This window comes from Pleurodeles waltl, chromosome 8 (genome assembly GCF_031143425.1).
Source record: "Pleurodeles waltl isolate 20211129_DDA chromosome 8, aPleWal1.hap1.20221129, whole genome shotgun sequence".
Taxonomy (NCBI): domain Eukaryota; kingdom Metazoa; phylum Chordata; class Amphibia; order Caudata; family Salamandridae; genus Pleurodeles; species Pleurodeles waltl.
Window position 1 is genome coordinate 81,874,032 of NC_090447.1, and position 22,471 is coordinate 81,896,502.

The 22,471-nt window shown below is 45.6% G+C and overlaps 1 protein-coding gene across 1 annotated transcript in view; it reads left to right on the plus strand.

Annotated features, from left to right (window-relative positions):
- The window catches only part of LOC138249474 (vomeronasal type-2 receptor 26-like), a 206,640-nt gene that overhangs the window by 31,499 nt on the left and 152,670 nt on the right, over window positions 1-22,471 (plus strand). Inside the window, exon 4 of the mRNA XM_069203433.1 lies at window positions 10,161-10,858. Coding sequence (XP_069059534.1) covers window positions 10,161-10,858 — 698 coding nt within the window. The remainder of the gene's footprint in view (window positions 1-10,160; window positions 10,859-22,471) is intronic.

Here is a 22,471-nt window from a genome sequence, read left to right on the forward strand (position 1 = left end):
CCTGATGTTCCGGATCCTGGCGGTGGCGGATCCGGAGTTGGATGGGCGCTTGAGGGCATCACAGCAGCCACAAGGGGGTGAGTACACCCTCATTCAGCTGATTCAGTGCGCATTGGAGGAGTCTGGGTGGGGGAGGTGGGCTGTGGGTTCCCCTGGGCCAGGGCGAGTTTAGTAGGCAAGGTCCCTTCGTAAGGCAGGCCATGTGGCACCCCACCCCACCTGTGTTCAGAGCCAACTACACCTAGTCAGGTTCCTGTGACTTCCATGTGTGCAGCAATCGGGCATAGGCCTTGTAACCCATGTCCCTGTGATTAATTAGGGAACTCAAAGTGCCCGGCGTAGTGCAGGGGGCTTCTGTGTCTGTAGTGTCCGCCAACGGTAGCGGTATTGCATGCACTGAACATGTCTTTCTTCTGTCTTCCCCCCCCACCCCTCTTTTTGTGGTCTCCCTGTTCTTGTGTGCATTAGCATCATCAGGCGGAGGAGCAGTGGCACCGGAGCAGGAGGGAGCTGCATCCCACAGGCCCTGGAGGGCGAGACAATGGAGTCTGAAGCCACCAGTGGGACGGAGGGCGAGGGGAGCTCCACAGCAGGGACAGGAGCTGAGACCTGCGACACGGACTCCTCCTCTGATGGGAGCTCCCTTGCGGTGGCGGGCCCCTCTCTGCACCCCGCATCTACAGGTACAGCCGCCACCCCACCTACCAGCACCGCCCTCCCAGCAGCCCCTCAGCGTGTGCCCCGTGGCCGCTCACCCAGGAGGGTGGGCATCTCCTTCACCCAAGGCACCTCAGCCCCTGCCCCTGTCAGCCCTGCTGCCCTCAGTGAGGAGGCCATTGACCTCCTCAGATCCCTCACTGTTGGGCAGTCTACCATTCTGATTGCCATCCAGGGTGTAGAGAGGCAGTTGCAACAGACCAATGCATACCTGGAGGGTATTCATTCTGGTCAGGCAGCCCAACAGCGAGCTTTTCAGACTCTGGCCTCAGCACTGATGGCAGCCATTGTCCCTGTGCCCAGCCTCCCCCCTCCAACTTCCTCCACCCAGACCCAAACACCTGTACCTCAGCCTATCCCAAGCACACGCTCAGACCAGCAGGCACACACCTCAACACACAAGGGAAGCTCTGGCAAACATAAGCACCACACATCCCACAGGCACTCACACAAGCACCATACCCATGCACACATACCAAACATCCACTGCCTCCACTGTGTGCCCCTCCTCCTCGTCTCCCTCCTCCCTCCCTGTCTCGCCTCCACTCACACCTGCATGCACTACATCTTCAGCCACTACGTCCATCACCAGCACACCCATCACCACACCACTCACGTGCACTCACCACCCCCACTACCATTCACACATCCCCAGTGTCCTCTCCCAGTGTGTCTGTGAGCCCACCTCCCAAGGTACACAAACGCAGCCACACACCCACCCAACAGCCATCCACCTCACGACAGCCTCTAGCCCATGCACCTTTACCCAAAGTCAGCAAACGTACACCTCCTACAACCACTACCTCTTCCTCCACTCCCATACCACCTCCATCTACCCGTCCCAGTGTGTCTAAAAAACTTTTCCTGTCCAACCTTGACCTCTTCCCCTCACCTCCCCCACCCCTTCAGTCCCCTAGGGCCCGCCTTTCCAGGTCCCAACCCAGCACCTCAGTCACCACATCAGCGGGAACAGTGGTGCCAGCAGTAATCGGCTTCTGGAGTGCGCCAAGCAGCAGGGCAGCCAGTGTGCCAAGGAGCCAGACCACGGACAGTCCCCCACCTCAGAAGCATAAGAAGTTGGCCACTGCCCGGAGGGAGAAAGGCAAAACAACTGCCACCAAAGGCTCTTCCAGAAGTACAGTTGGGAGTGGGAAGACAGCTGCGCCACCATCCAAGGTGGGGAAGGGGCACAGAAAGAAAGGCAAGTCGCCGCAAACCTGCATGGCAGACAAGACCGCCACCAGCACCGCTGCCAAGGACACTGCCACCAGCAGCACCACTGCCAAGGACACCGCCGCCACCAGCACTGCTTCATAGGACACCGCCGCCACCAGCGCCGCTGCCAAGGACACCGCCGCCACCAGCACCGCTTCACAGGACACTGCCGCCACCAGCACCGCTTCACAGGACACCGGCGTCACCAGCATCGCTTCACAGGACACCGCCGCCACCAGCACCGCTGCCAAGGACACCGCCGCCACCAGCACCGCTTCACAGGACACCGACGCCACCAGCACTGCTGCCAAGGACACCGCCGCCACCAGCACCGCTTCACAGGACACTGCCGTCACCAGCACCGCTTCAGAGGACACCGCCGCCACCAGCACCGCTGCCAAGGACACCGCCGCCACCAACACCGCTGCCAAGGACACCGCCACCACCAGCATGGCAGGCCAATGAGCGCCACAAGCTCCGACGCTACTGAGGCGGCCACGAGCAGGATGAAGCACTCTGGGCACCAAGCCCCCTCCAGAACCAGTGGAGACTGTTATCCACTACCTCTGTCCTTGGCAGGATGAAGCACTCTGGGCACAAAGCCCCAACCAGAACCAGTGGAGATTCACATCCACTACCTCAGTCCTTGGCAGGATGAAGCACTCTGGGCACCAAGCCCCCTCCAGAACCAGTGGAGATTCACTTCCACTACCTCAGTCCGGGGCAGCAGAACCAGTGGAGATTCACATCCACTACCTCAGTCCTTGGCAGGATGAAGCACTCTGGGCACCAAGCCCCCTCCAGAACCAGTGGAGATTTACATCCACTACCTCTGTCCTTGGCAGAATGAAGCACTCTGGGTACAAAGCCCCCTCCAGAACCAATGGAGATTCACATCCACTACCTCAGTCCTTGGCAGGATGAAGCACTCTGGGCACCAAGCCCCCTCCAGAACTAGTGGAGATTCGCATCCACTACCTCAGTCCTTGGCAGGATGAAGCACTCTGGGCACCAAGCCCCCTCCAGAACCAGTGGAGATTCACATCCACTACCTCTGTCCTTTGCAGAATGAAGCACTCTGGGCACAAAGCCCCCTCCAGAACCAGTGGAGACTGTTATCCACTTGTGAGACTGTGGCTTTGCACTCTCCAGGATAAAGCACTGGGCAAACCACCCACTTGAGAGACTTGTGAGACTGTGGCTTTGCTCTCCCCAGGATAAAGCAGTGGGCAACCACCCACTGAAAAGACTTGTGAGACTTTGGCTTTGCACTCCCCAGGATAAAGCAGTGGGCAAACCACCCACTGAGAAGACTTGTGCGACTGTGGCTTTGCACTCCCAAAGGATAAAGCAGTGGGCAAACCACCCACTGGAGAGACTTGAGAGATTTGGCTTTGCACTCCCCAGGATAAAGCAGTGGACAAAGCACCCACTGGAGAGACTTGAGAGACTGTGGCTTTGCACTCCCCAGGATAAAGCAGTGGGCAAACCACCCACTGAAAAGACTTGTGAGACTGTGGCTTTGCACTCCCCAGGATAAAGCAGTGGGCAAACCACCCACTGGAGAGACTTGAGAGACTGTGGCTTTGCACTCCCCAGGATAAAGCAGTGGGCAAACCACCCACTGGAGAGACTTGAGAGACTGTGGCTTTGCACTCCCCAGGATACAGCAGTGGGCATGGAGCCCCCTAGTGGATCTGGCGTCATGCACTCATCTGCTGAGGTGTCCCCCATTCCCTTCCCCCTGAGGTGCCTGTTGTATTTCTATCTGATGCCCCTGCAGTGTTCTCTCCGTTTTGATTGGGTATTGAGTGTGGGCCTCGCCCATGCATTTTGGACCCAGTGGTCCACGGACTCTAATGGTGCAATACCTGGACTTGCATTCTTGGTGTATATATTTGTTTATAGTGTATATATATTTTTGAGTACTGGATTTTAATAGATTACAAACGTTCAAATAATTTCCTTTTGTCTTTGCATTCTTCCAGGGGGGTGTAACTGTAATGTATCAATATGTATTAGTGTGTGTGTTGTAGTGGGTGAGGGTGGGGGTGGGGGTGTTGCGTGTGTGTGTCACTCTCTTTTCCCTCCCCCCTCCCTTGTGTCATAGGTACAGTACTCACTGTGGTCTTTGTCGCCGGCGTTCGTGCTCCTGGTAGAGGAGCAGGAAGACAAAGGCAGGGAGAATATGGAGTTCCGGCTCCATGACGTCCTGGTTCCTTGTGGGGTGTGTAGAGGTGAGCGTTTTCCCTTCCAAGTCCTGTTTCCGCCATGTTTTTGTTCGCGGTGAATCCGCCCCGGAAAAGGTGGCGGATTGGCCTGTTGTAATACTGTGGGCGGTACATTGTCTTCCGCCTGTCTGTTGGCGGTTACCGCCGCGATGTTTGTTTGTACCGCCGTGGCGGTCGGAGTGTTAAAGTGGCTGTCTTATGTTGGCAGTTTCCGCCATGGTTGTGATTCCATTTTTTTTCCGCCGGCCTGTTTGCGGTTTTACCACCGCTTTAACACCGACCGCCAGGGTTGTAATGACCACCTAAATTATTTAACAGTCAACAAATTTGTTTAATTGTTTTTTTTATTTTTGTATATATAATTTTCTTCATGAGAGTTTTATATTTCTTTAACACAATACGGTTATTATAATTTGTTATGTGTGTGAACTGTAGTACTTTGCCTACTGCTGCATTGTATGGGGTTTGAATAGTAAATCTTACTTCTTCAGAGTCCAATACTTTCCTACTGTTACACACACTGGAGTGAGAATAGTAAATAGTAAATGTAATCCCTCCGAAGTCCAACACTTTCCCTACTGTAGAGCAGACTAGAGTGGGAAAAGTAAATAGAACCTTTTCAGAGTTCAAAGCTTTCCTTAATGTTGCACATACTGGAGTGGGGATAGCAAATTTTACCCCTCTGAAGTCAAATTCTTTTCCTACTGTTGCACACACTGAAGTGGGAATAGTAAATGTAACCCCTCCGAAGTCCAGCACTTCCCCTACTCAAGAGCAGACTGGAGTGTGAATAGTACATGTAACCCCTTCAAAGTCCAGTTATTTCCCTATTGTAGAACAGATTGGAGTAGGAATAGTAAATGTAACTCCTCCATTGTCAAAAACTTTTCCTACAGTTGCACAGACTGGATTGGGAATAGTATATTGTACCCTTCCGAAGTCCAACCCTTTCCCTATGGTTGCACATAGAAGAGTGTGAATAGTAAATTGAATCCCTCTGAAGTTCTTAGCTTTCCCTGCTGTTGGACAGACTGGAGTTGGAATAGCACATTTTAACCCTTCCGAAGTCCAACACGTTCCCTAGTGTTTCACAGACTGGAGTGGGAATAGTATATCTAATATTCACAGACTTCAGTACATTTTTAATATTGTTTAAAATTATATATTGTTATTATTAGTTTGTTTGATTTTTATATTTTTTATTTATATATAGATTTTTATATGATTTTTGTAATTTTTTAGTTAAATATTTTTTGAATGTTATAGTTATTTATATTCAATTAATTTAATAATTTAATTAATGTTTTTCTGTTGATGTTTACATTTGTTTGTTTACACTTATATGTATATATATAAATATATATATATTCATGCTTTACAGAAGTGAATTTAAAAAATAATCCAAAAAGTTTAATATACAGTGAAATATATATTTCTATTGATAATTTGTCATTATATATATGTATCTATAGCCATATAGACACACATATAGTGTATATACTTGTGTGTTTATGAGTATATAGTTAAAAATAGTATTAAGTATTTAACAATACTAGTGTGCAACAATATTTTTTTCGATGTTTTTCGTCCTACCCTTATAAGAATAGAGAGACGATATTTTTGTAATTGATATTTTTGACACAATATTTCTGTACAATATTGTTGGTTCCGATATTCTGTCAGATATCCAGCTGTTTGGTCCTCAAATTGAGGAGTTAGTAAAGAAAGTTGAGGAAGAGAGGATGGTGGTGCTTTATTTTCAAAAGTCAATTCATATTTTCAGAGGTTAGCCACCCTTATCAATTAAGCTCTTTGTGCCACCAATCAGCCCATTCGATAATGTTCACAGGGATAAGGTTGTTCCAAAATAGCTGAGTTCTATGCATGGGAAGTCTCAGCTACAAGGCAATGACTATGTTTCACTTCTGAGGTAGAGTGAAGTGTTTCTGAGGATCAACACATTTTCCAATGGGTATTTGCTTGGATTGACTCAGTAACAAACAAATGAACTGTCTTAGTAATCTACAATGCAACTGGATAGTATTTACACTACGTATGGGCTACTTATAGGTGGTGTTGATTCTATGCCCTATAGATGTGATGATAAAGAGGTGTTTCAATATGATAGTCTTGCTAAATTTCAATAATGTGAAACATTCCCATTTGTGCCGTGTAATTTAATGCAGAACACACAGGTTTGTCCTCATCCTTGGTACAAGAATTGTTGCAAAGCTATTGGGTCTGTTGGCTTGAATATTGCTTGGAATTTAAGTTCAGATGTGTCCTATGCTTGATTGGTTATTTCCTTCTCCTTCAAGAATGCTTTCATTTTGTTGCAAGGCTTTGTAACAATATGACTTTCTAATTAACTCCAGGAAATCTCACCCAGTACATTCAACAATTAGGGTTTATAGGAATATGCTCTCTATCAACAAGGATCACGTTATGCTTCTATCGGATGGGACAATGAAGCTGATCTCTCATCGATCTATCACCCCCAGCTCCCCAGTAAAAAATCATGCCTCCTCCTATCAGCTTATTCTGATGCAAAAGATATGACAACTGCACACGGGTACTCTCTAGGAGTCTTCTGCACCTCAAGCTATTGGTATGTGTTAATTTTGCACAAGAGCATGTCAACCTACATGCCTGTCACCATTCTGCCCATCTTCCCAATGTTGTAGAGAAAGAAATAGTTTCTAAATTCCAGAAACATCTTGATTATCATAATCTGTTTCACTTTGCATTGTCTGTTTTTGGTCAACACTAGGACCAAAATATTTGGGTGGGGTTATCATTCATGAGACAATCTACATGCTATTATTTATGCACTTGTCTGCAACATTTGTTACAGTAGACCATTGGATTCTGCTGAAAGTTGTGGCGGAAACTGAGAATGGTCTCACTCCTCTCTTCTTAAATGAGAAAAATCTGTTTTAGGTCCAAAGGAGACTTGAGTGTGAAAAAAACATGTCACCCTCCAAGGTCTTTCTTTGGAAAGTCATTATTCTCTCAAAAAAAGTCAAACACCTGGGGTGACATAGAATATAGATATGTCATGAAAATATAAGTGCAGTGAGTGGAAATTTGGTGGAAGGCACTTTCTTTCAACACCACAAACTAAGCAAACATTGGTCAATATCTGCAGGAAATGGAGACCTGGTTTTATGGGGTTTGACAAATGCCTACATGCACAATAGTAAATGTTTGCGTTCTGTACTTCTGAATGTCCTTCAAATCCACATGCAAAGAACTCATACTGTTTTTTTTTAATTTGGCAGAAGGATTCAAACAGTATGATATTGTTTCCAATATGTATTTGATTCTAACTATGATTCATAATTCATAACGTTCTATTCAAAGATGCTTGGGAGTATCGTAGGAACAAATTCCATAGATTCCTACCTTTAGGCAAACAAAGAGGTAAAACCTAGAAAGGTGGATAAGAGATTTGCAGACAAAGGTCATGAAGAGCTCTGATCTTATTTTTTGGATGGAACTCAGGGAAAGTGAGTGCGGTGAAAATAGAATGATATTTAAAACAAAAGGTGTATAAATTATTTGCATCTGATGAGGGTACTTGAGTTAGGTATCGAAGATGGCAGTGCTGCTTACCTCACTGTGTGGTTCCGATGTGTGTTGCTGTCCAGGGAACGTCAGCGGTTGCTTCACAGTGATGGTGCTATATGGACTGAAGCAGCACTTGGAGGGGGGATGTGCTGAGCTCACTAGGGGTGAACTAGAGGTGCCAGCAGGCTGAACTTTTGATAGTTTCAAAGCTTTGGGAGTACAGCTTCCCTCATGATTGATGTCATCCTTGCCAGGAAACTGTGCTGCAGTGTTGCTGCAGGCAGGCCTTTCTACTTGAATATGCAATTTCCTTTTCAAGAGACCCGTTGAACGTTGAGAATTGTTTGAATAAATTGTTGGACCACAGAAAATATCCTAAAAGGGTATAGTTGATGAAAATAAACTTTTAACTTGAACTAAATGTGAACTGATTAAATTGGGATTTAATTGACTGAGGGATTTGTTTGAAGATTTTACATTTATACTGTTGATGAGGTTTAATCTACATGGTACAGTGATTTTTCTAAAGTCATGAAGTCGTTTTGGTGGAAACAAACATAAATTATATATATTGATACATAAAATGGCGGCCGCAACTTTCCGGCTGGGCTGTAGCCAGCCAAGAACAGCATTGGTGTTGGCACATGGATCAGGGGATCCGCCGCAGTGGATCTGCGGTGGATCCGCGTCCCTAGATATACAAATTTCTTTTTTCTCTAATAACACAAAACTACTGAATGGATTCACAAGAAGTAACAGAAACAGACCCTGGAAAACTTGATCGCCCCTGACGCTGCCTTCCTCACAGAAACCTGGATCACCCCCACCTCAGCCCTGGACACCGCCACCACCATTCCTGATGGCTACAAAATCATCCACAAAGACACAGTCAATTGACCAGTAGTATGCATCGTCATAGCATACAGGAACACCCTCCGCCTGTCGATCAGCATTGAGACACAGAACCAGCCAACCACCCTTGAACACCTACACTTCCAGATTCAGACCGACCCGAACACCTCCCTCTGGGGCATGCTCATCTACAGCCCACCGGGCGCTGGCCCAAGTTCAGCGAAGCTATCACTGATCTCATTGCCCCCCATTCGCTCACCTCCACTGACTACATCCTACTCGCACTCAACTTCCACCTCAATAACCACGATCACCCAAACACCACAACCCTCTTGGACAACCCGCAACCCTCTTTCTCAAGCAACTAGTCAACCTCCCCACTCATTCAGCAGGTCACACCTTCGATCCCGTCTTCTCTGCAGGGAACAACATCACCATCTCTCACACCTCCGAACACCACTGGACCTACCACTGATGCATCCAGTTCGCTTTCACAATGACCACCGTATGCCACCACTCCTTTCCATCCTTCCAGCAGAAGCTGGGGCAAAGTCACTGAAGTGCAACTCACTGACACACTCAGCAACTCCCCCCCCCACTGGACGCAGCGAAAGCGAACAACTCAGTACGCAACCTGCACAGCTGGATCACAAAATGCATAGCCCCCTTCAAAAAACACACCCGAAACCAACACTGTAAGAAACCAAGCTGGTTCATGACAGAACTCCAAGAATCAAAACGCACCTGCAGAACACTGGAACGAAAATGGAGAAACAAGAAAACAACTGAAGACCGCACAGCTTACAAAAATGCAGTCACCGCACACCACCAACTCAGCATGCAACCTGAGTAGCTGGATCACAGAATGACCAACAGCATAGCCCCTTCAAAAAACCTGCCAGAAACCAACACCGTAAGAACCCAAGCTGGTTCACGACAGAACTCCAAGAATCAAAACGCACCTGCAGACGACTGGAACAAAAATGGAGAAACTACAAAACAACTGAAGATCACACAGCCTACAAAAACGCACTCACCGTGCACCACCAACTCATCTGAGCCCCCAAGAAAGCTGCCGTTCAAGAACGCATCAGCACCAATGCACACAACAGCAAGGAGCGATTCACCATAGTCAAGGAATTCACGAACCCCAGAACATACACCTCAGGCATCCCGCCATCTCAAGACCTCTGCGACGACCTCACCACCTTTTTTCCACAGAAAATTCAGGACATATATGAAGGATTCAAGAACGAAAGCCCATCCCCACCACCCACCAGCACCATCACAGACCCCACACTCTACTAGACCCTGAACCATCTGGCACCTATCTCTGCAGAAGCCACCCGAAAACTCATGAACTCCATCCAGTCAGGGGCACCCTCAGAACCGTGGTCACATCACATTTTCAGCATGGCCTACGCCACCATCGCACCATAGCTCTGCTGGCTCAACCTTTCCATTGAGACTGCCACTCTCCCAACTGACTGGAAGCATGCAGAGATCAACCTAAAGCCTCCTCTGACCCAAGGGAGTTGATGAATTATAGTCCCATCTCTCTGCTCCCCTTCCCAGCCAAGGTAACTGAAAAGACCATCAACATGCAACTCACGGAGTTCCTCGAAGCAAATCAGATCCTAGACCCCTCCCAGTCTGATTTCAGGAGCAACCAAGGCACCGAAACTGCCCTCCTCACACCCACCGACGACATCCGGGCCATACTGGACCACGGAGACACAGCCACCCTCATCTTCCTCGACCTCTCCATAGTGTTTGACACAGCCTCCCACTCCACCCTCTGCACCAGACTCCACGACGCCGGCATCCGCGGTAAAGCACTAGAATTGATGCAATCCTTCCTCACTGGAAGAACCCAGAGTGTCAGACTCACGGAGTTCCTCGAAGCAATTCAGATCCTAAACCCCTCCCAGTCTGGATTCAGGAGCAACCAAGGCACCGAAACAGCCCTCCTCACACCCACCGACAACATCCGGGCCATACTGGACCACGGAGACACAGCCACCCTCATCCTCCCCGACCTCTCCACAGTGTTTGACACAGACTCCCACTCCACCCTCTGCACCAGACTCCAAGACGCCGGCATCCGCGGTAAAGCACTAGAATTGATTCAATCCTTTCTCACTGGAAGAACCCAGAGTGTCAGACTCCCACCATTCACCTCAGCACCCAAAGAAATATGCTGCCGAGTACCACAGGAAGCCTCACTAAGCCCAACCCTCTTCAACATCTACATGGCCCCGCTCACCAAAATTGTCAGACAGCATAGCCTAACTATTGTCTCCTACACCGACAACCCCTAACTGATCCTCTCCTTGACTGAAGACCCAACAGCCAAGAGAAACTTCCACAACGGAATGAAAGTAGTTGCCACCTGGATGGAAACAGCTGCCTCAAACTCAACTCAGACAAGACAGAGATCCTCGTACTTAGCTCCACCTCCTCCCCCTTGGACGACTCCTGGTGGCCAACCGCCCTAGGAAACGCCCCCACCAACCACACACGCAACCTGGGCATCATCCTTGACCCCACGCTCTCCATGACCCATCAAGTAAACATCGTCTCATTGTCATGCTTCCACACCCTGCGCGTCCTTTGAAAGATATTCAAGTGGATCCCCACTGAGACAAGAAGGACGGTCACCCACGCACTTGTCAGCAGCAAACTGGACTAAGGCAACGAACTCTATGCCTGAATCACAAAGAAGCTTCAGACAAGACTACAGAGAATCCAGAACACAGCAGCCAGGCTCATCCTGGACATCCCCCGCCACAGCCACATCTCTGCCCACGTCAGAGACCTGCACTGGCTCCCGATTGACAAACGCATCACTTACAAGTTACTGACACACACCTACAAGGCACTGCACAACATTGGACCGGCCTACCTCAACCACCTCCTGTCCTTCTACACTCCCACCAGGCAGCTCCGATCCTCCCAACTCGCCCTTGCCGCCAGCCCCAGATTCAGGAAGAGCACAGCTGGAGGCAGATTCTTCTCTTACCTCGCAGCCCGGACATGGAACACGCTCCCACTCAACCTCAGACAAGCTGCTTCGCTGAAGCAGTTCAGGAAGAATCTCAAGACCTGGCTTTTCAAGTGAACAGCATGACCGCAACAGCGCCTTGTGACCCCATGGGTGATAATCCACGCTTTAAAAGTGCCTGATTGATTTGATTGATTGACAGTATAGTGAAGGAGAGTGTTATAGAGCCTAGGGTTGTAGAGTAGAGTAATGCTGTGTATTGCAGTGTGGAATAGAGTGAAGTGGGGAGTGACATAGAGTAAAGTGGAGTAAACTGTTAAACAGTGCAGTGGCGTTGTGTGGTGTGTCATATAGCGGAGTGGAGTATAGTAGAGTGGAGCGGCCTGTTTTACAGTTTAGCAGTGTGTCAAACAGTAAAGAAGAGTGTTGTAAGTGGAGTGTCATCGAATGGAGTGTCTTGAAATGGAGTGTGTTGGACTTGAGTGTTGTCAAGTAGAATGTCATAGAGTGACATAGAATGTAGTACAGTGTTGTAGAGTGTAGTAGCTTAGAGTGGAGTTCAGTGGAGAAGAGTGTCGTACAGTTCAGTGGTGTCGAGTGGCAAAGTTTCTTGTACTTTGTAGTGTCATAGAGTGGAGTGCCATTATTGGTGTGTTATAATTAGTGTTCTGTGATTAGCAAACTAAAAGGAGTGTGTATGGAGGTGCACTACTCATAATAGTTTGAAGGCGGTGGATAAATTGTAAATCAAACTATAACATTCCAATTTTTTATGTTTGTATAGTTTAAGTTGGGTTTTGTAGTAACGTAGATCACTCCAAGGTGAAATAAAGATGCCAAAATGTAATCCAAGATGAGCTTTATTCCAGTAACAGAGGTCCCATCCAGACACCGTCCAACTGCCAGCTTCTCTGCCTCCAGCCTTCTACATGACATCACACTGTTCCATTCTACTCCTAAGAACTCTCTACTCATTCAATACTACACACCTCCCCCTTTTATTAACAAAAAAAATACATACAGAAGGAAGAAAGGAAAAAAAACAAAAAGACAAAAAACATATCCAAAATTCAACAAGATTGCTAAATACATTGGTTCTAATTAGCTTGTTGATGAATCAGAATTAACCAAACTATCATTAAGAAACTTCCCAAGCATATTACATTTGAGAACCACCACCCGATTGAGATTCCACATCTTGGAATCCTCTGTTCTTACCGCATTGTTGAACAATTTAACCACCCTTACAGGTTTAGATTTATTTATGCCTCTCCCTTTGTTTGCAGGTCCACGAATGAGTACCCAATCCCCTACCTTAACTTTAGTTACTTGTGCTGACTTCCTTGAATCAAAATATATTTTCCGAGCTTCTATTTTCTTTTGTTCACTCTCTCTCCAAAAATCATCTGATACTACCACCCCTGTCCTTAACTCCATATCATTCACCCAACTGGGAGCCACAAAGGTATTCGGGTGTCTGGCTCTAAGCAATTCAAATGGTGTTCTTTCTGTAGTGGAGTGTGGTGAGACCCTGTACGCCTCAACCCTTTAGTCACTTCTTTCTTCCAATTCAATCCATTATCCTTGGCCAAAGCTATAGTCTCCTTCAACACCCTATTGAACCGCTCTACCATGCCGCTGGTTTCAGGATGGTACAGCGCACATTTCTTGTGCAGTATGGAGAATGGTTCCATCTTGACACTAACTGTACTCCATTGTCAGTGAGGATAACTTTGGGAATACCCTCTCTCCCAATCACTTCTTTCAGAAAACCAATTACATGCTTTGTCTCAATGCCCCTGGTAAACTTGATCTCCGGCAACCTTGAGAAAACATCTATCAGCACCAGGAGATATACATCACAACCCTCTCCACGAATGGGCCCCAGAATATCGAACGCAACCTCCTCCCAAGGCCGAGTGGGATGGTCTCTAATCTCCATGGGCTGAACCCTGTGTTTGACAGTTTTCTCGCTCATCACACATTGCATACACTCCCTAATAGTCTTCTCTACCTGACTGTCCATCCCTGGCCACCAGTACCTCAAATGCAATCTTCCTTTGGTTTTAGATATCCCTTGATGACCCGAGTGGGCAAGAGAAATAAGTTACTGCCTCAACGTGATAGGAGGAACTAGTCTTGTACCTCTAAACAGCAGACCATCTCTACTTGACAATTCCCCTCTCACATGCCAAAACTTTTGAGTCTCCAAACTTCCTTCATTCCTGTTTCCCCAACATCTCTCTATCAAGGAAAGCACCTCAACCATCGTGCAATCCAACTCACATTCTCTCCTCCATCTTTCTTCTGTCACAACACTGTCATCAAAACCATTTCCTTCATTTTCACATACCACTTCACCATCCAGATCTTCATCACTCCCTTCTTCCACTTGATTGTCTTCTGTCGACTCTACCAACCTAGATAATGTGTCAGCCACCCTGTTTTGCACTCCAGGAATGTATTTAACTTCAAAATCAAAATCCTGTAGTGATATCACCCATTTTGTGATCCTACTTGATATCGCATCAACTCCTTTTCTTTTTGTCAACATCAGGACAGTGCACGCTCTACGGGCGGCGTAAATGCAAAAACCCAGTCCTTATGGAGGGTCATAATTCATGCATTGTGTTTCTAAACCTTTTGCATTGCAGAACCTTTACCATGAAAAGCCATTAATGCTGTTTGTAATGTATTGTTCATTTGCAAGGCTTTGCTGCAGGCTTACTGGGTGTGGTTAGGGAGTGGTCCCTATTCTAAGACTTTCTAGAAGCCTTTCCTGCAGCATGGCTGGGTGTGGCTTGTGGGCGGGGCTTGGCTCTATTTAAGGGAGCCAGCCCAGCTCCACGTGCTCACTATTCAGAGGTCCCGGTGCAGAGCAGCAGCATTTTCCTGAGCTCCCGTTCCGGAGGCCTACCTAGGCATTTCCAGGCCTGCCCTCATTCCTTGGTGATCCTCAAGCAGGGCGGTAAGGCGGAGGTCGGGTTAGGCCCGACTCCGTTTTCAGTGACATTCGAGTTCTGGGCCTAATTCTGAAATCGCGTGTGCAATTTGTTTCCTGGAATTTAACCTTGGCTTTCAGATCAGCAGTGCGCGCGATCATGGCATTTGCATTGTGATGTTCGAATCGGCAACAGTGTGCGTGATTCATTCCTGGCATTAAACTCTTTGCATTCAGGTCGGCAGTGTGTGCGATCATTTCATGGCATTTGCATCGTGATGTTCGAACCGGCAACAGTGTGCGCAATTCATTCCTGACATTAAACTCTTGGCATTCAGGTCAGCAGTGTGCACGATAATTTCATGGCATTTGCATCGTGATGTTTGAATCAGCAACAGTGTGCGCGATTCATTCCTGGCATTAAACTCTTGGCATTTAGATTGGCAGGTTGCGCGATCATTCCCTGGCATTTGCATCGTGATGTTAGAATCGGCAACAGTGTGCGCGATTCATTCCAGGCATTAAAACTCTTGGCATTCGGTTCGCAGTGTGTGCGATCATTTCATGACATTTGCATCTTGATGTTCGAATCGGCAACAGTGTGAGCGATTCATTCCTGGCATTGAAATCCTGGCATTCAGATCGGCAGGTTGTGTGATCATTTCATGGCATTTGACTCTTGAAGTACAGATCGGCAAGGTGCGCGATCATTTCTAGATCTTGAAACCTTTGATGCACAGTTTGATTATTAAGGTGCATAATAATTCCTGAACAAATCGAAACTTAAGACTTATAGTCAGAGTGTGATGTTGTAGTGTTATTCATGATTCTAGTACAGTTCATTCATTAAGAAAAAACCATGTGTTCTTTGATCTTTGTTATAATGCAGTGACTATTCTAAGAACCAAATGTAGAGTGTTTAATATTCAAAGTGTGAGATGTTAACTCTGGAATGCTCATATGAAAGTTTGCATAATCCTTCTTGATTTCCAGGTACCCAGATTTCTGAGGCCTAGTTATAGTAAAGCTCTAGGCCATTCAAGTTCTCAGTATAATGTTATTTGAAAACAAAGCTTATTGAAAGTCATTGTGATTAATCTTGCAATTGTGTTAACTCTTGCTTCCACAGGTCTCCTTCCCCGCTGTTCCCAACCCAAAATCCATTCCCCCACTTGGCCTAACTCTGTGATATAATATCTAGTGGAGTTTGGAGCTGCCAAGAGGTGGACATGTTGGGAACATGCGCAAGCCCTGAGGATCTGGTCTCCCTGACACTTTTATAAATCTCACAAAGTGGTTTATGATCCGTCCTAACCTCAAATTTGCTGCCGCAGCAAATTCTTAACCTTCTTCACAGCCCAATGCATCGTTAAAGCTTCTTTCTCTATAACCAAGTAGTTCAACTCGGCATTTTTTAGAGCTCGTGACAAAAACAAAATCACTTGCTCAGACTCATGATCACCTTGTTGTAGCACAGTCCCAAGACCTTTTGCACTGGCGTCAGTAATCAAAACTGATGAAAGATTAGAGTTGAAATTCTTCAATTTGGGAGCCCTAACCAACTTTTCCTTAATCTCTTTAAATTCTCTTTCACACTCCTCACTCCATACAAACTCTACACCTTTCCATAACAGCCTTCTCATATTCACACATATTTCTGCAAAACTCTTGACAAACTTCCCATAGTACTCAGCCATGCCAATGAATTTCATCAGTTCCTCCTTATTAGATGGTGACTGTAAATTCTTAATGGTATTGTCAGAGTCACCAGATCCTCTGGGTCTGCACACGTTCCCAACACGTCCACCACTGAACAGCTCCAAGACTCTGATAGATAAATCACAGAGGCTAAGAGAGTTCAAGAGGGGAAGAGGGGATTAGGAAGGGAACAGCTGGGAAGGAGACCTGTAGTAAGAGAAAGGTTAAAACACACAATATGAAAATTACATCTCATGAAATCAATACTAGACTATGACTCTAAGCCTAGTCATTCTGAAAACATGAACAACCTAAGAATTAGGCTTAAAATGACTAAGTTTCAAGATGGCCGGATACCTGTAAGGGAATCAAGATGGATTAAATGAAACTTTCAAATTCAAGTACTTTCCTTTACATGAGAATCAGGAAAACATTCTGAATAAGTTCTAAACCAGTCATATAAATCCTTTTTTGAGAATGCATACTAGGACCATGCAATATTGCATCTAGAAACTCTGGTCTTTTGTGTTCTCTTGAAATATTTCAACACGAATTGTGAACATTGCAGATTTTCATATATATAGTAAACATAAAAGGATTGTGCACAATGAATAACACAATATGGATTCAGGAAACAAATCACACAACTTGTCAACTTGAATATTACCTAATAAATGTCTTAGAATAAATGGCATACAATGAACAACATGAATTAAGCTCGAAGAGAGAATCGTGCGTCTTGCCGATTCGAGTGCCACCATGTAAAATGTCAAGAAATGGTAGCACGCAATGAATATTAAGGTTAAATCACCATTAAACGAATCGCGCGTCTTGCCGATTCGTAAGCCAAGATGTAAATGCCAAAAAATAACAGCGCGCAATGAATAACAAGATTAAAGCACCATGAAACGAATTGCGCGTCTTTTGCCAATTCTTAAGCCACCATGCAAATGTGAAGAAATGGTAGCGCGCAATGAATAACAAAGTCAAATCATCATGAAACGAATTGCGCGTCTTGCCGATTCGCAAGCCACCATACAAATGTCAAGAAATGATAGCGCGCAAAGTAATCTGTTAATCATTAAAGAATTACGCAAAGAATATGAAAGTTCTCGATAACGGCGTCGGGAGGTCAGCCCAACCACCGTCTTACCGCCCAGAACAAGGATCACCAATGAAGAATGAAGGGCAGATGCCTGGAAGATCAAATAGGCCACTGGGACAAGTGCACCGGGACCTCTGAATAGTGAGCACTTGGAGCTGGGCTGACTCCCTTTTATAGAGTCTTGGCCCAGCCCACAACCACACCCAGGCATGCTGCAGGGAAAGTCTCTGGAAGGCCCTGGAAAGGGACCACACCCTAACACACTCTGAAAGCCTGCAGCAATACATTGCAAATGAATAGTATTTGTGAACACATAAAAAATAAGTCTTCAGGATTAAACTCTGCAATGCAAAAGGTTACACAACAACATATCAGCACAATGCATAAATTACGTTGTTTTGAGAGTGCTGGGTTTTTGCATTCTAGTCGCCAATAGAGCGCACACTGCCCTGGTGTTGACAGGTATCTACTAGTTCTCTCTTTGGTGATATACCTTCTCTCTCCTTTGGGAGAGAGGGTATTCTCAAAGTTATCCTCACTGACAATGGAGTACAGTTAGTGTCTAGAGAGATGGAACAATTTTTAGCAGACTGCTCCATACGGCACAAGAAATGTGCGCTGTACCATCCAGAGCGTTTCAATAGGGTGTTGAAAGAGACTATAGCTTTGGCCAAGGATAATGGATTGAATTGGAAGAAAGAAGTGACTAAAAGGGTTGAGGAGTACAGGGTCTCACCACACTCCACTACAGGAAAACACCATTTGAATTGCTTAGAGCCAGACACCCGAATACCTTTGTGGCTCCCAGTTGGGTGCATGATATGGAGTTAAGGACAAGGGTGGTAGTATCAGATGATTGTTGGAGAGAGAGTGAACAAAAGAAAATAGAATCTCTGAAAAGATATTTTGATTCAAGGAAGTCAGCACAAGTAACTAAAGTTAAGGTAGGGGATTGGGTACTCATTCGTGGACCTGCGAACAAAGGGAGAGGCATAAATAAATCTAAACCTGCAAGGGTGGTTAAATTGTTCATCAGTGCGGTAAGAACAGAGGATTCCAAGATGTGGAATCTCAGTCGGGTGGTGGTTCTCAAATGTAATATGTTTGGGAAATTTCTTAATGATAGTTTGGTTAATTCTGATTCATCAAGCTAATTAGAACAAATGTATTTAGCAATCTTGTTGAATTTTTGATTTTTTTTTTTGTCTTTTTGGTTTTTTTTCCTTTCTTCCTTCTGTATGTATTTTTCTTTTGTTAATAAAACTGGGAGGTGTGTAGTATTCATTAGAGAATGAGTAAAGAGTTCCTAGGAGTAGAATGGAACAGTGTGATGCATGTAGAAGGCTGGAGGCAGAGAAGCTGGCAGTTGGACGGTGTCTGGATGGGACCTCTGTTACTGGAATAAAGCTCATCTTGGATTACATTTTGGCATCTTTATTTCACCTTGGAGTGATCTATGTTACTACAGGTTTGTATAGGGAAAATAGTTTTCCTAACTATAACTTAGTTTTAACCTTTGATTTTTGTTCTTCAAATTGCAAAGGCTTTTTTAAAATTGTGAATAAAAATGTGTTTCAAATCATAGAGTGCAGTGGTGTACAATAGAGTGCATTAGAGTACAGTGCCGTAGTGTGCAGTCAAATAAAGTGTCATCAATTGGAGTGGTATGTCGTACATTACAGTGGAGTGGTGTGTTGTAAATGTTCTAAAGTCCTGTAGAGTGTTGTACAGTGGAGTGTTGCATGATAGTGTGGAGTACAGAGTTCTAAAGTGGAGTATACACAGATGAAGTTGAGTACAGTGTTGTAGAATGGCATGCAGTGTAATAGAGTTTTGTAGAGTGGTGTTGCAAAGAGTGGAAGAGAGTGTGGTAGAGTGGAGCAGTGTAGAGAAGAGTGTAGAACAGTGGCGTACAGTGGAGTAAAGTATTGTTTAGTGGAGTAGTGTGAAGTGTAGTTAATAGGAGTCATATAGGATAGAGTGGATTAAAGTGTCATAGAGTACAGTGTTATGTTGTAGTGTAGAGTGGCATAGCGTGGAGTGGAGCAGAGTGGCCTGTAATAGTATATAGTGTAGTAAAGTGTCATAGAGTGGAGTGCTATGTCGTACAGTGTAGTGAACTGCCATGTGGTACACTGTCGGAAAGTGCTGTACTGTGGAGTAGGGTGTAATGGCAAAAAGTGGATTAGAGTGTTGTAGAGGGGAGTGGCATGTAATAGACTAGAGCACAATACAATGTGGTAGAGGGGAGTGACTTTCAAATTGTGTAGAGTTAATTGTCAGAGAGTTGGGTTGAGTGGAGTGGTGTAGAGTGGATTAGTACAGAACAGTAGAGTAGATTAGAGTAGTATGTGACAGAGTTGAGTGCAGTAAAGTGGGTTGTAGTGGCAGAGAGGGAGTTGTGTAGAGTGTCGTTCAGTGGAGCACAGTGTTGTAGAGCAGAGTAGATTGTAGTGGTGTGATGTGGAGCTGGGTAGAGGGGAGTGACATACAGTGGAATAGCATAGACTAGATTGCAGCGGAGTGGTGGGAATAGGTCAGAGTTGAGTTGTGTACAGTGAAGTGGCATAAAGTGGAGTGGTGTAGACTGGAGTGCCGTTCAGTGGATTGGGTAGAGTAGATTAGCATACAGTGGAGTGGTGTAGAGTGGTATGGCGCCCAATGGACTAGTTTTGAATGGAGTGGCATACACTGGAGTGGCACAGAGTGGATTAATGTTCAGTGGAGTGGCATATAGTGGAATAGCGTACACTGGACTCTTGTGGAGTGGCAGGCAGTGGAATAACATTGAGTGGAGTGACGTACAATGGAGTGGCATAGAACGAAATTACATATAGTAGAGTAGCATACAGTGCAGTAGTCTACAATGGAGTGGAGTAGACTGCAGTGGCATACAGTAGAGTGGGGTCGAATGGAATAGCTTACAATGGAGTGCCACAGAGTAGACTGGCTTCCAATGGAATGGGGTAGAATGGAGTGGCATACACTAGAGTGGCTTAGAGTGACCAATGGAGTGGACTATAGTGGTATAGCGTGTAGTGGAGTGCCGTAGAGTGTAGTGGCATACAGTGGAATAGAGTATAGTGTTGTGGCTTACAGTGAAGTAGTATAGAGTGGCTAGAGTGGAACAGTGTATAGTGGAGTAGCGTAGTGTGGAGTGGTGTACAGTGAAGTAGTGTAGAGTAGAATATCATAGCGTGGGGTAAGATACAGTGGAGTCACATAGACTTGAGTGGCGGACAGTGGAATGGGGTAGAATGGAATTGCATATTAAGGAGTAACATAGAGTGGAGTCAAATGGAATAGGATAGAATGGAGTGGCTCTGAATGGAGTGGCATACACAGGAGTTGCATAGACTGGAGTGGCATACAATGAAGCAGGGTAGAGTGGAATAGCTTACAGTGGAGTGCCATAGACTAGACTGACTTTCAATGGAATGGGGTTGAATGCAGCGGAGTAGAGTGGAGTAGAGTACACTGGAGTGGCTTAGAATGTACAGGGAGGTACAATACAGTGGAATAGCATAGAGTGAAGTGTCGTAGAGTGTAGTGGCATACAGTGGAATAGCGGAAAGTGTAGTGGCGTACAGTGAAGTGGCTTATAGTAGCTAGAATGGAATACCATATAGTGGAGAAGCATAGTGGGGTGGTGTACAGTGAAGTGGGGTAAAGTGGAATAGTGTACAGTGGTGTAGGATACAGTGGAGTGGCATAGACCGGAGTGGCATACACTGGAGTGACTAAGAGTGGAGTAGTGTCAGTGAAGTGTAACACAGTGGAATAGCATAGTTCTAGAGTGTAGTGGAATACAGTGGAATAGCGTACAGTGTAGTGGCATACAGTGGAGTGGCGTAGAGTGGAATAGCGAATAGTAGAGGAGTGTACAGTGGAGTGGTGTACAGTGAAGTGGCATATAGTGGAGTTACATAGACTGGAGAGGCACACAGTTGAGTGGGGTAGAGTGGAATAGCATGGAGTGGAGTGGCGTAGAGTGGAGTGGCATCCAATGGAATAGCGTAAAAAGGAATGGCGCAGAGTGGCATATACGGGTGTGGTGTAGACGGGATTAGCTTGCAGTGGAGTGGTTTAGATTGGAGTGGCATTAAGTGGAATATCATAGAGTAGAGTGGTGTACAGAGGAGGGGAGTAGAGTGGAATAGCTTACAGTTCAGTAGCTTAGAGTGCAGTGGCATATACTGGAGTGGCCTAGACTGGAGTGGTGAACAGCGACTGGGGTAGTGTCATAGCATACAGTGCAGTGCCATAGAGTGGAGTAGCCTTCAATGGAATAGCGTAGAATGGAGTGGCGTTGGGTGTTGTGTCGTACACTGGAGTGGTGTAGGTGGAGTAGCATACAGTGGAGTGGCATAGGGTGGTGTAATGTGCCATATAGTGGTATACAGCGGAGTGGTTTAGAGTGGAATAGCGTATAGTAGTGTAGTGTACAATGGTGTGACATATAGAGAAATAGCATACAGTGTAGTGGCATACAGCAGAGTGGCGCAGAGTGGAATAGCTTATAGTGAAGTAGTGTACAGTGGAGTGGAGTAGACTGCAGTGATGTACCGTGGAGTGGGGTAGAGTAGAATACCATAGAGTGAAGTAGTTTCGAGTGTACATTTTCCGTAGCACTGCACAAGTACCTAGTAACAACATTTAAGAAAAAAGTTTCTTTTTTTTGGTAATTCTTTAAGTTGTGCTGTAAATTCTAAGTACTGTGCGGTACTGCTTGACTTAGTTAAGTTTGTTAAAAATTGCAAATGCACTGTAGTACACTATATTTGTGAAATGCAGTGTATTACACTGTTTTTTCTAATTTGTTACATATATACATATATTTGTTTTTTTTTTAAGTACAGCAGTACTCAGTAAATACTTCTTTAAATATAATGAAGCTTATAAATATTTTCCCTACCAATTACCACTTTACTGAAGTGGTAATAGGTAGGCAAAAATATAAAACCCAATACTCACCTCGATTTAAGCCACTAACCCAGAACACAGCCAATATGTGATCAAAACAACATGGCTGCTTTAAAACTGTTTTGGCAGCCATTAGACAATCACATAATGGCATTTGTCATGTGCCTTGGCAGTTTTGCGAAATTTCTCCAAACTACCACAGCCTGAGATATCAC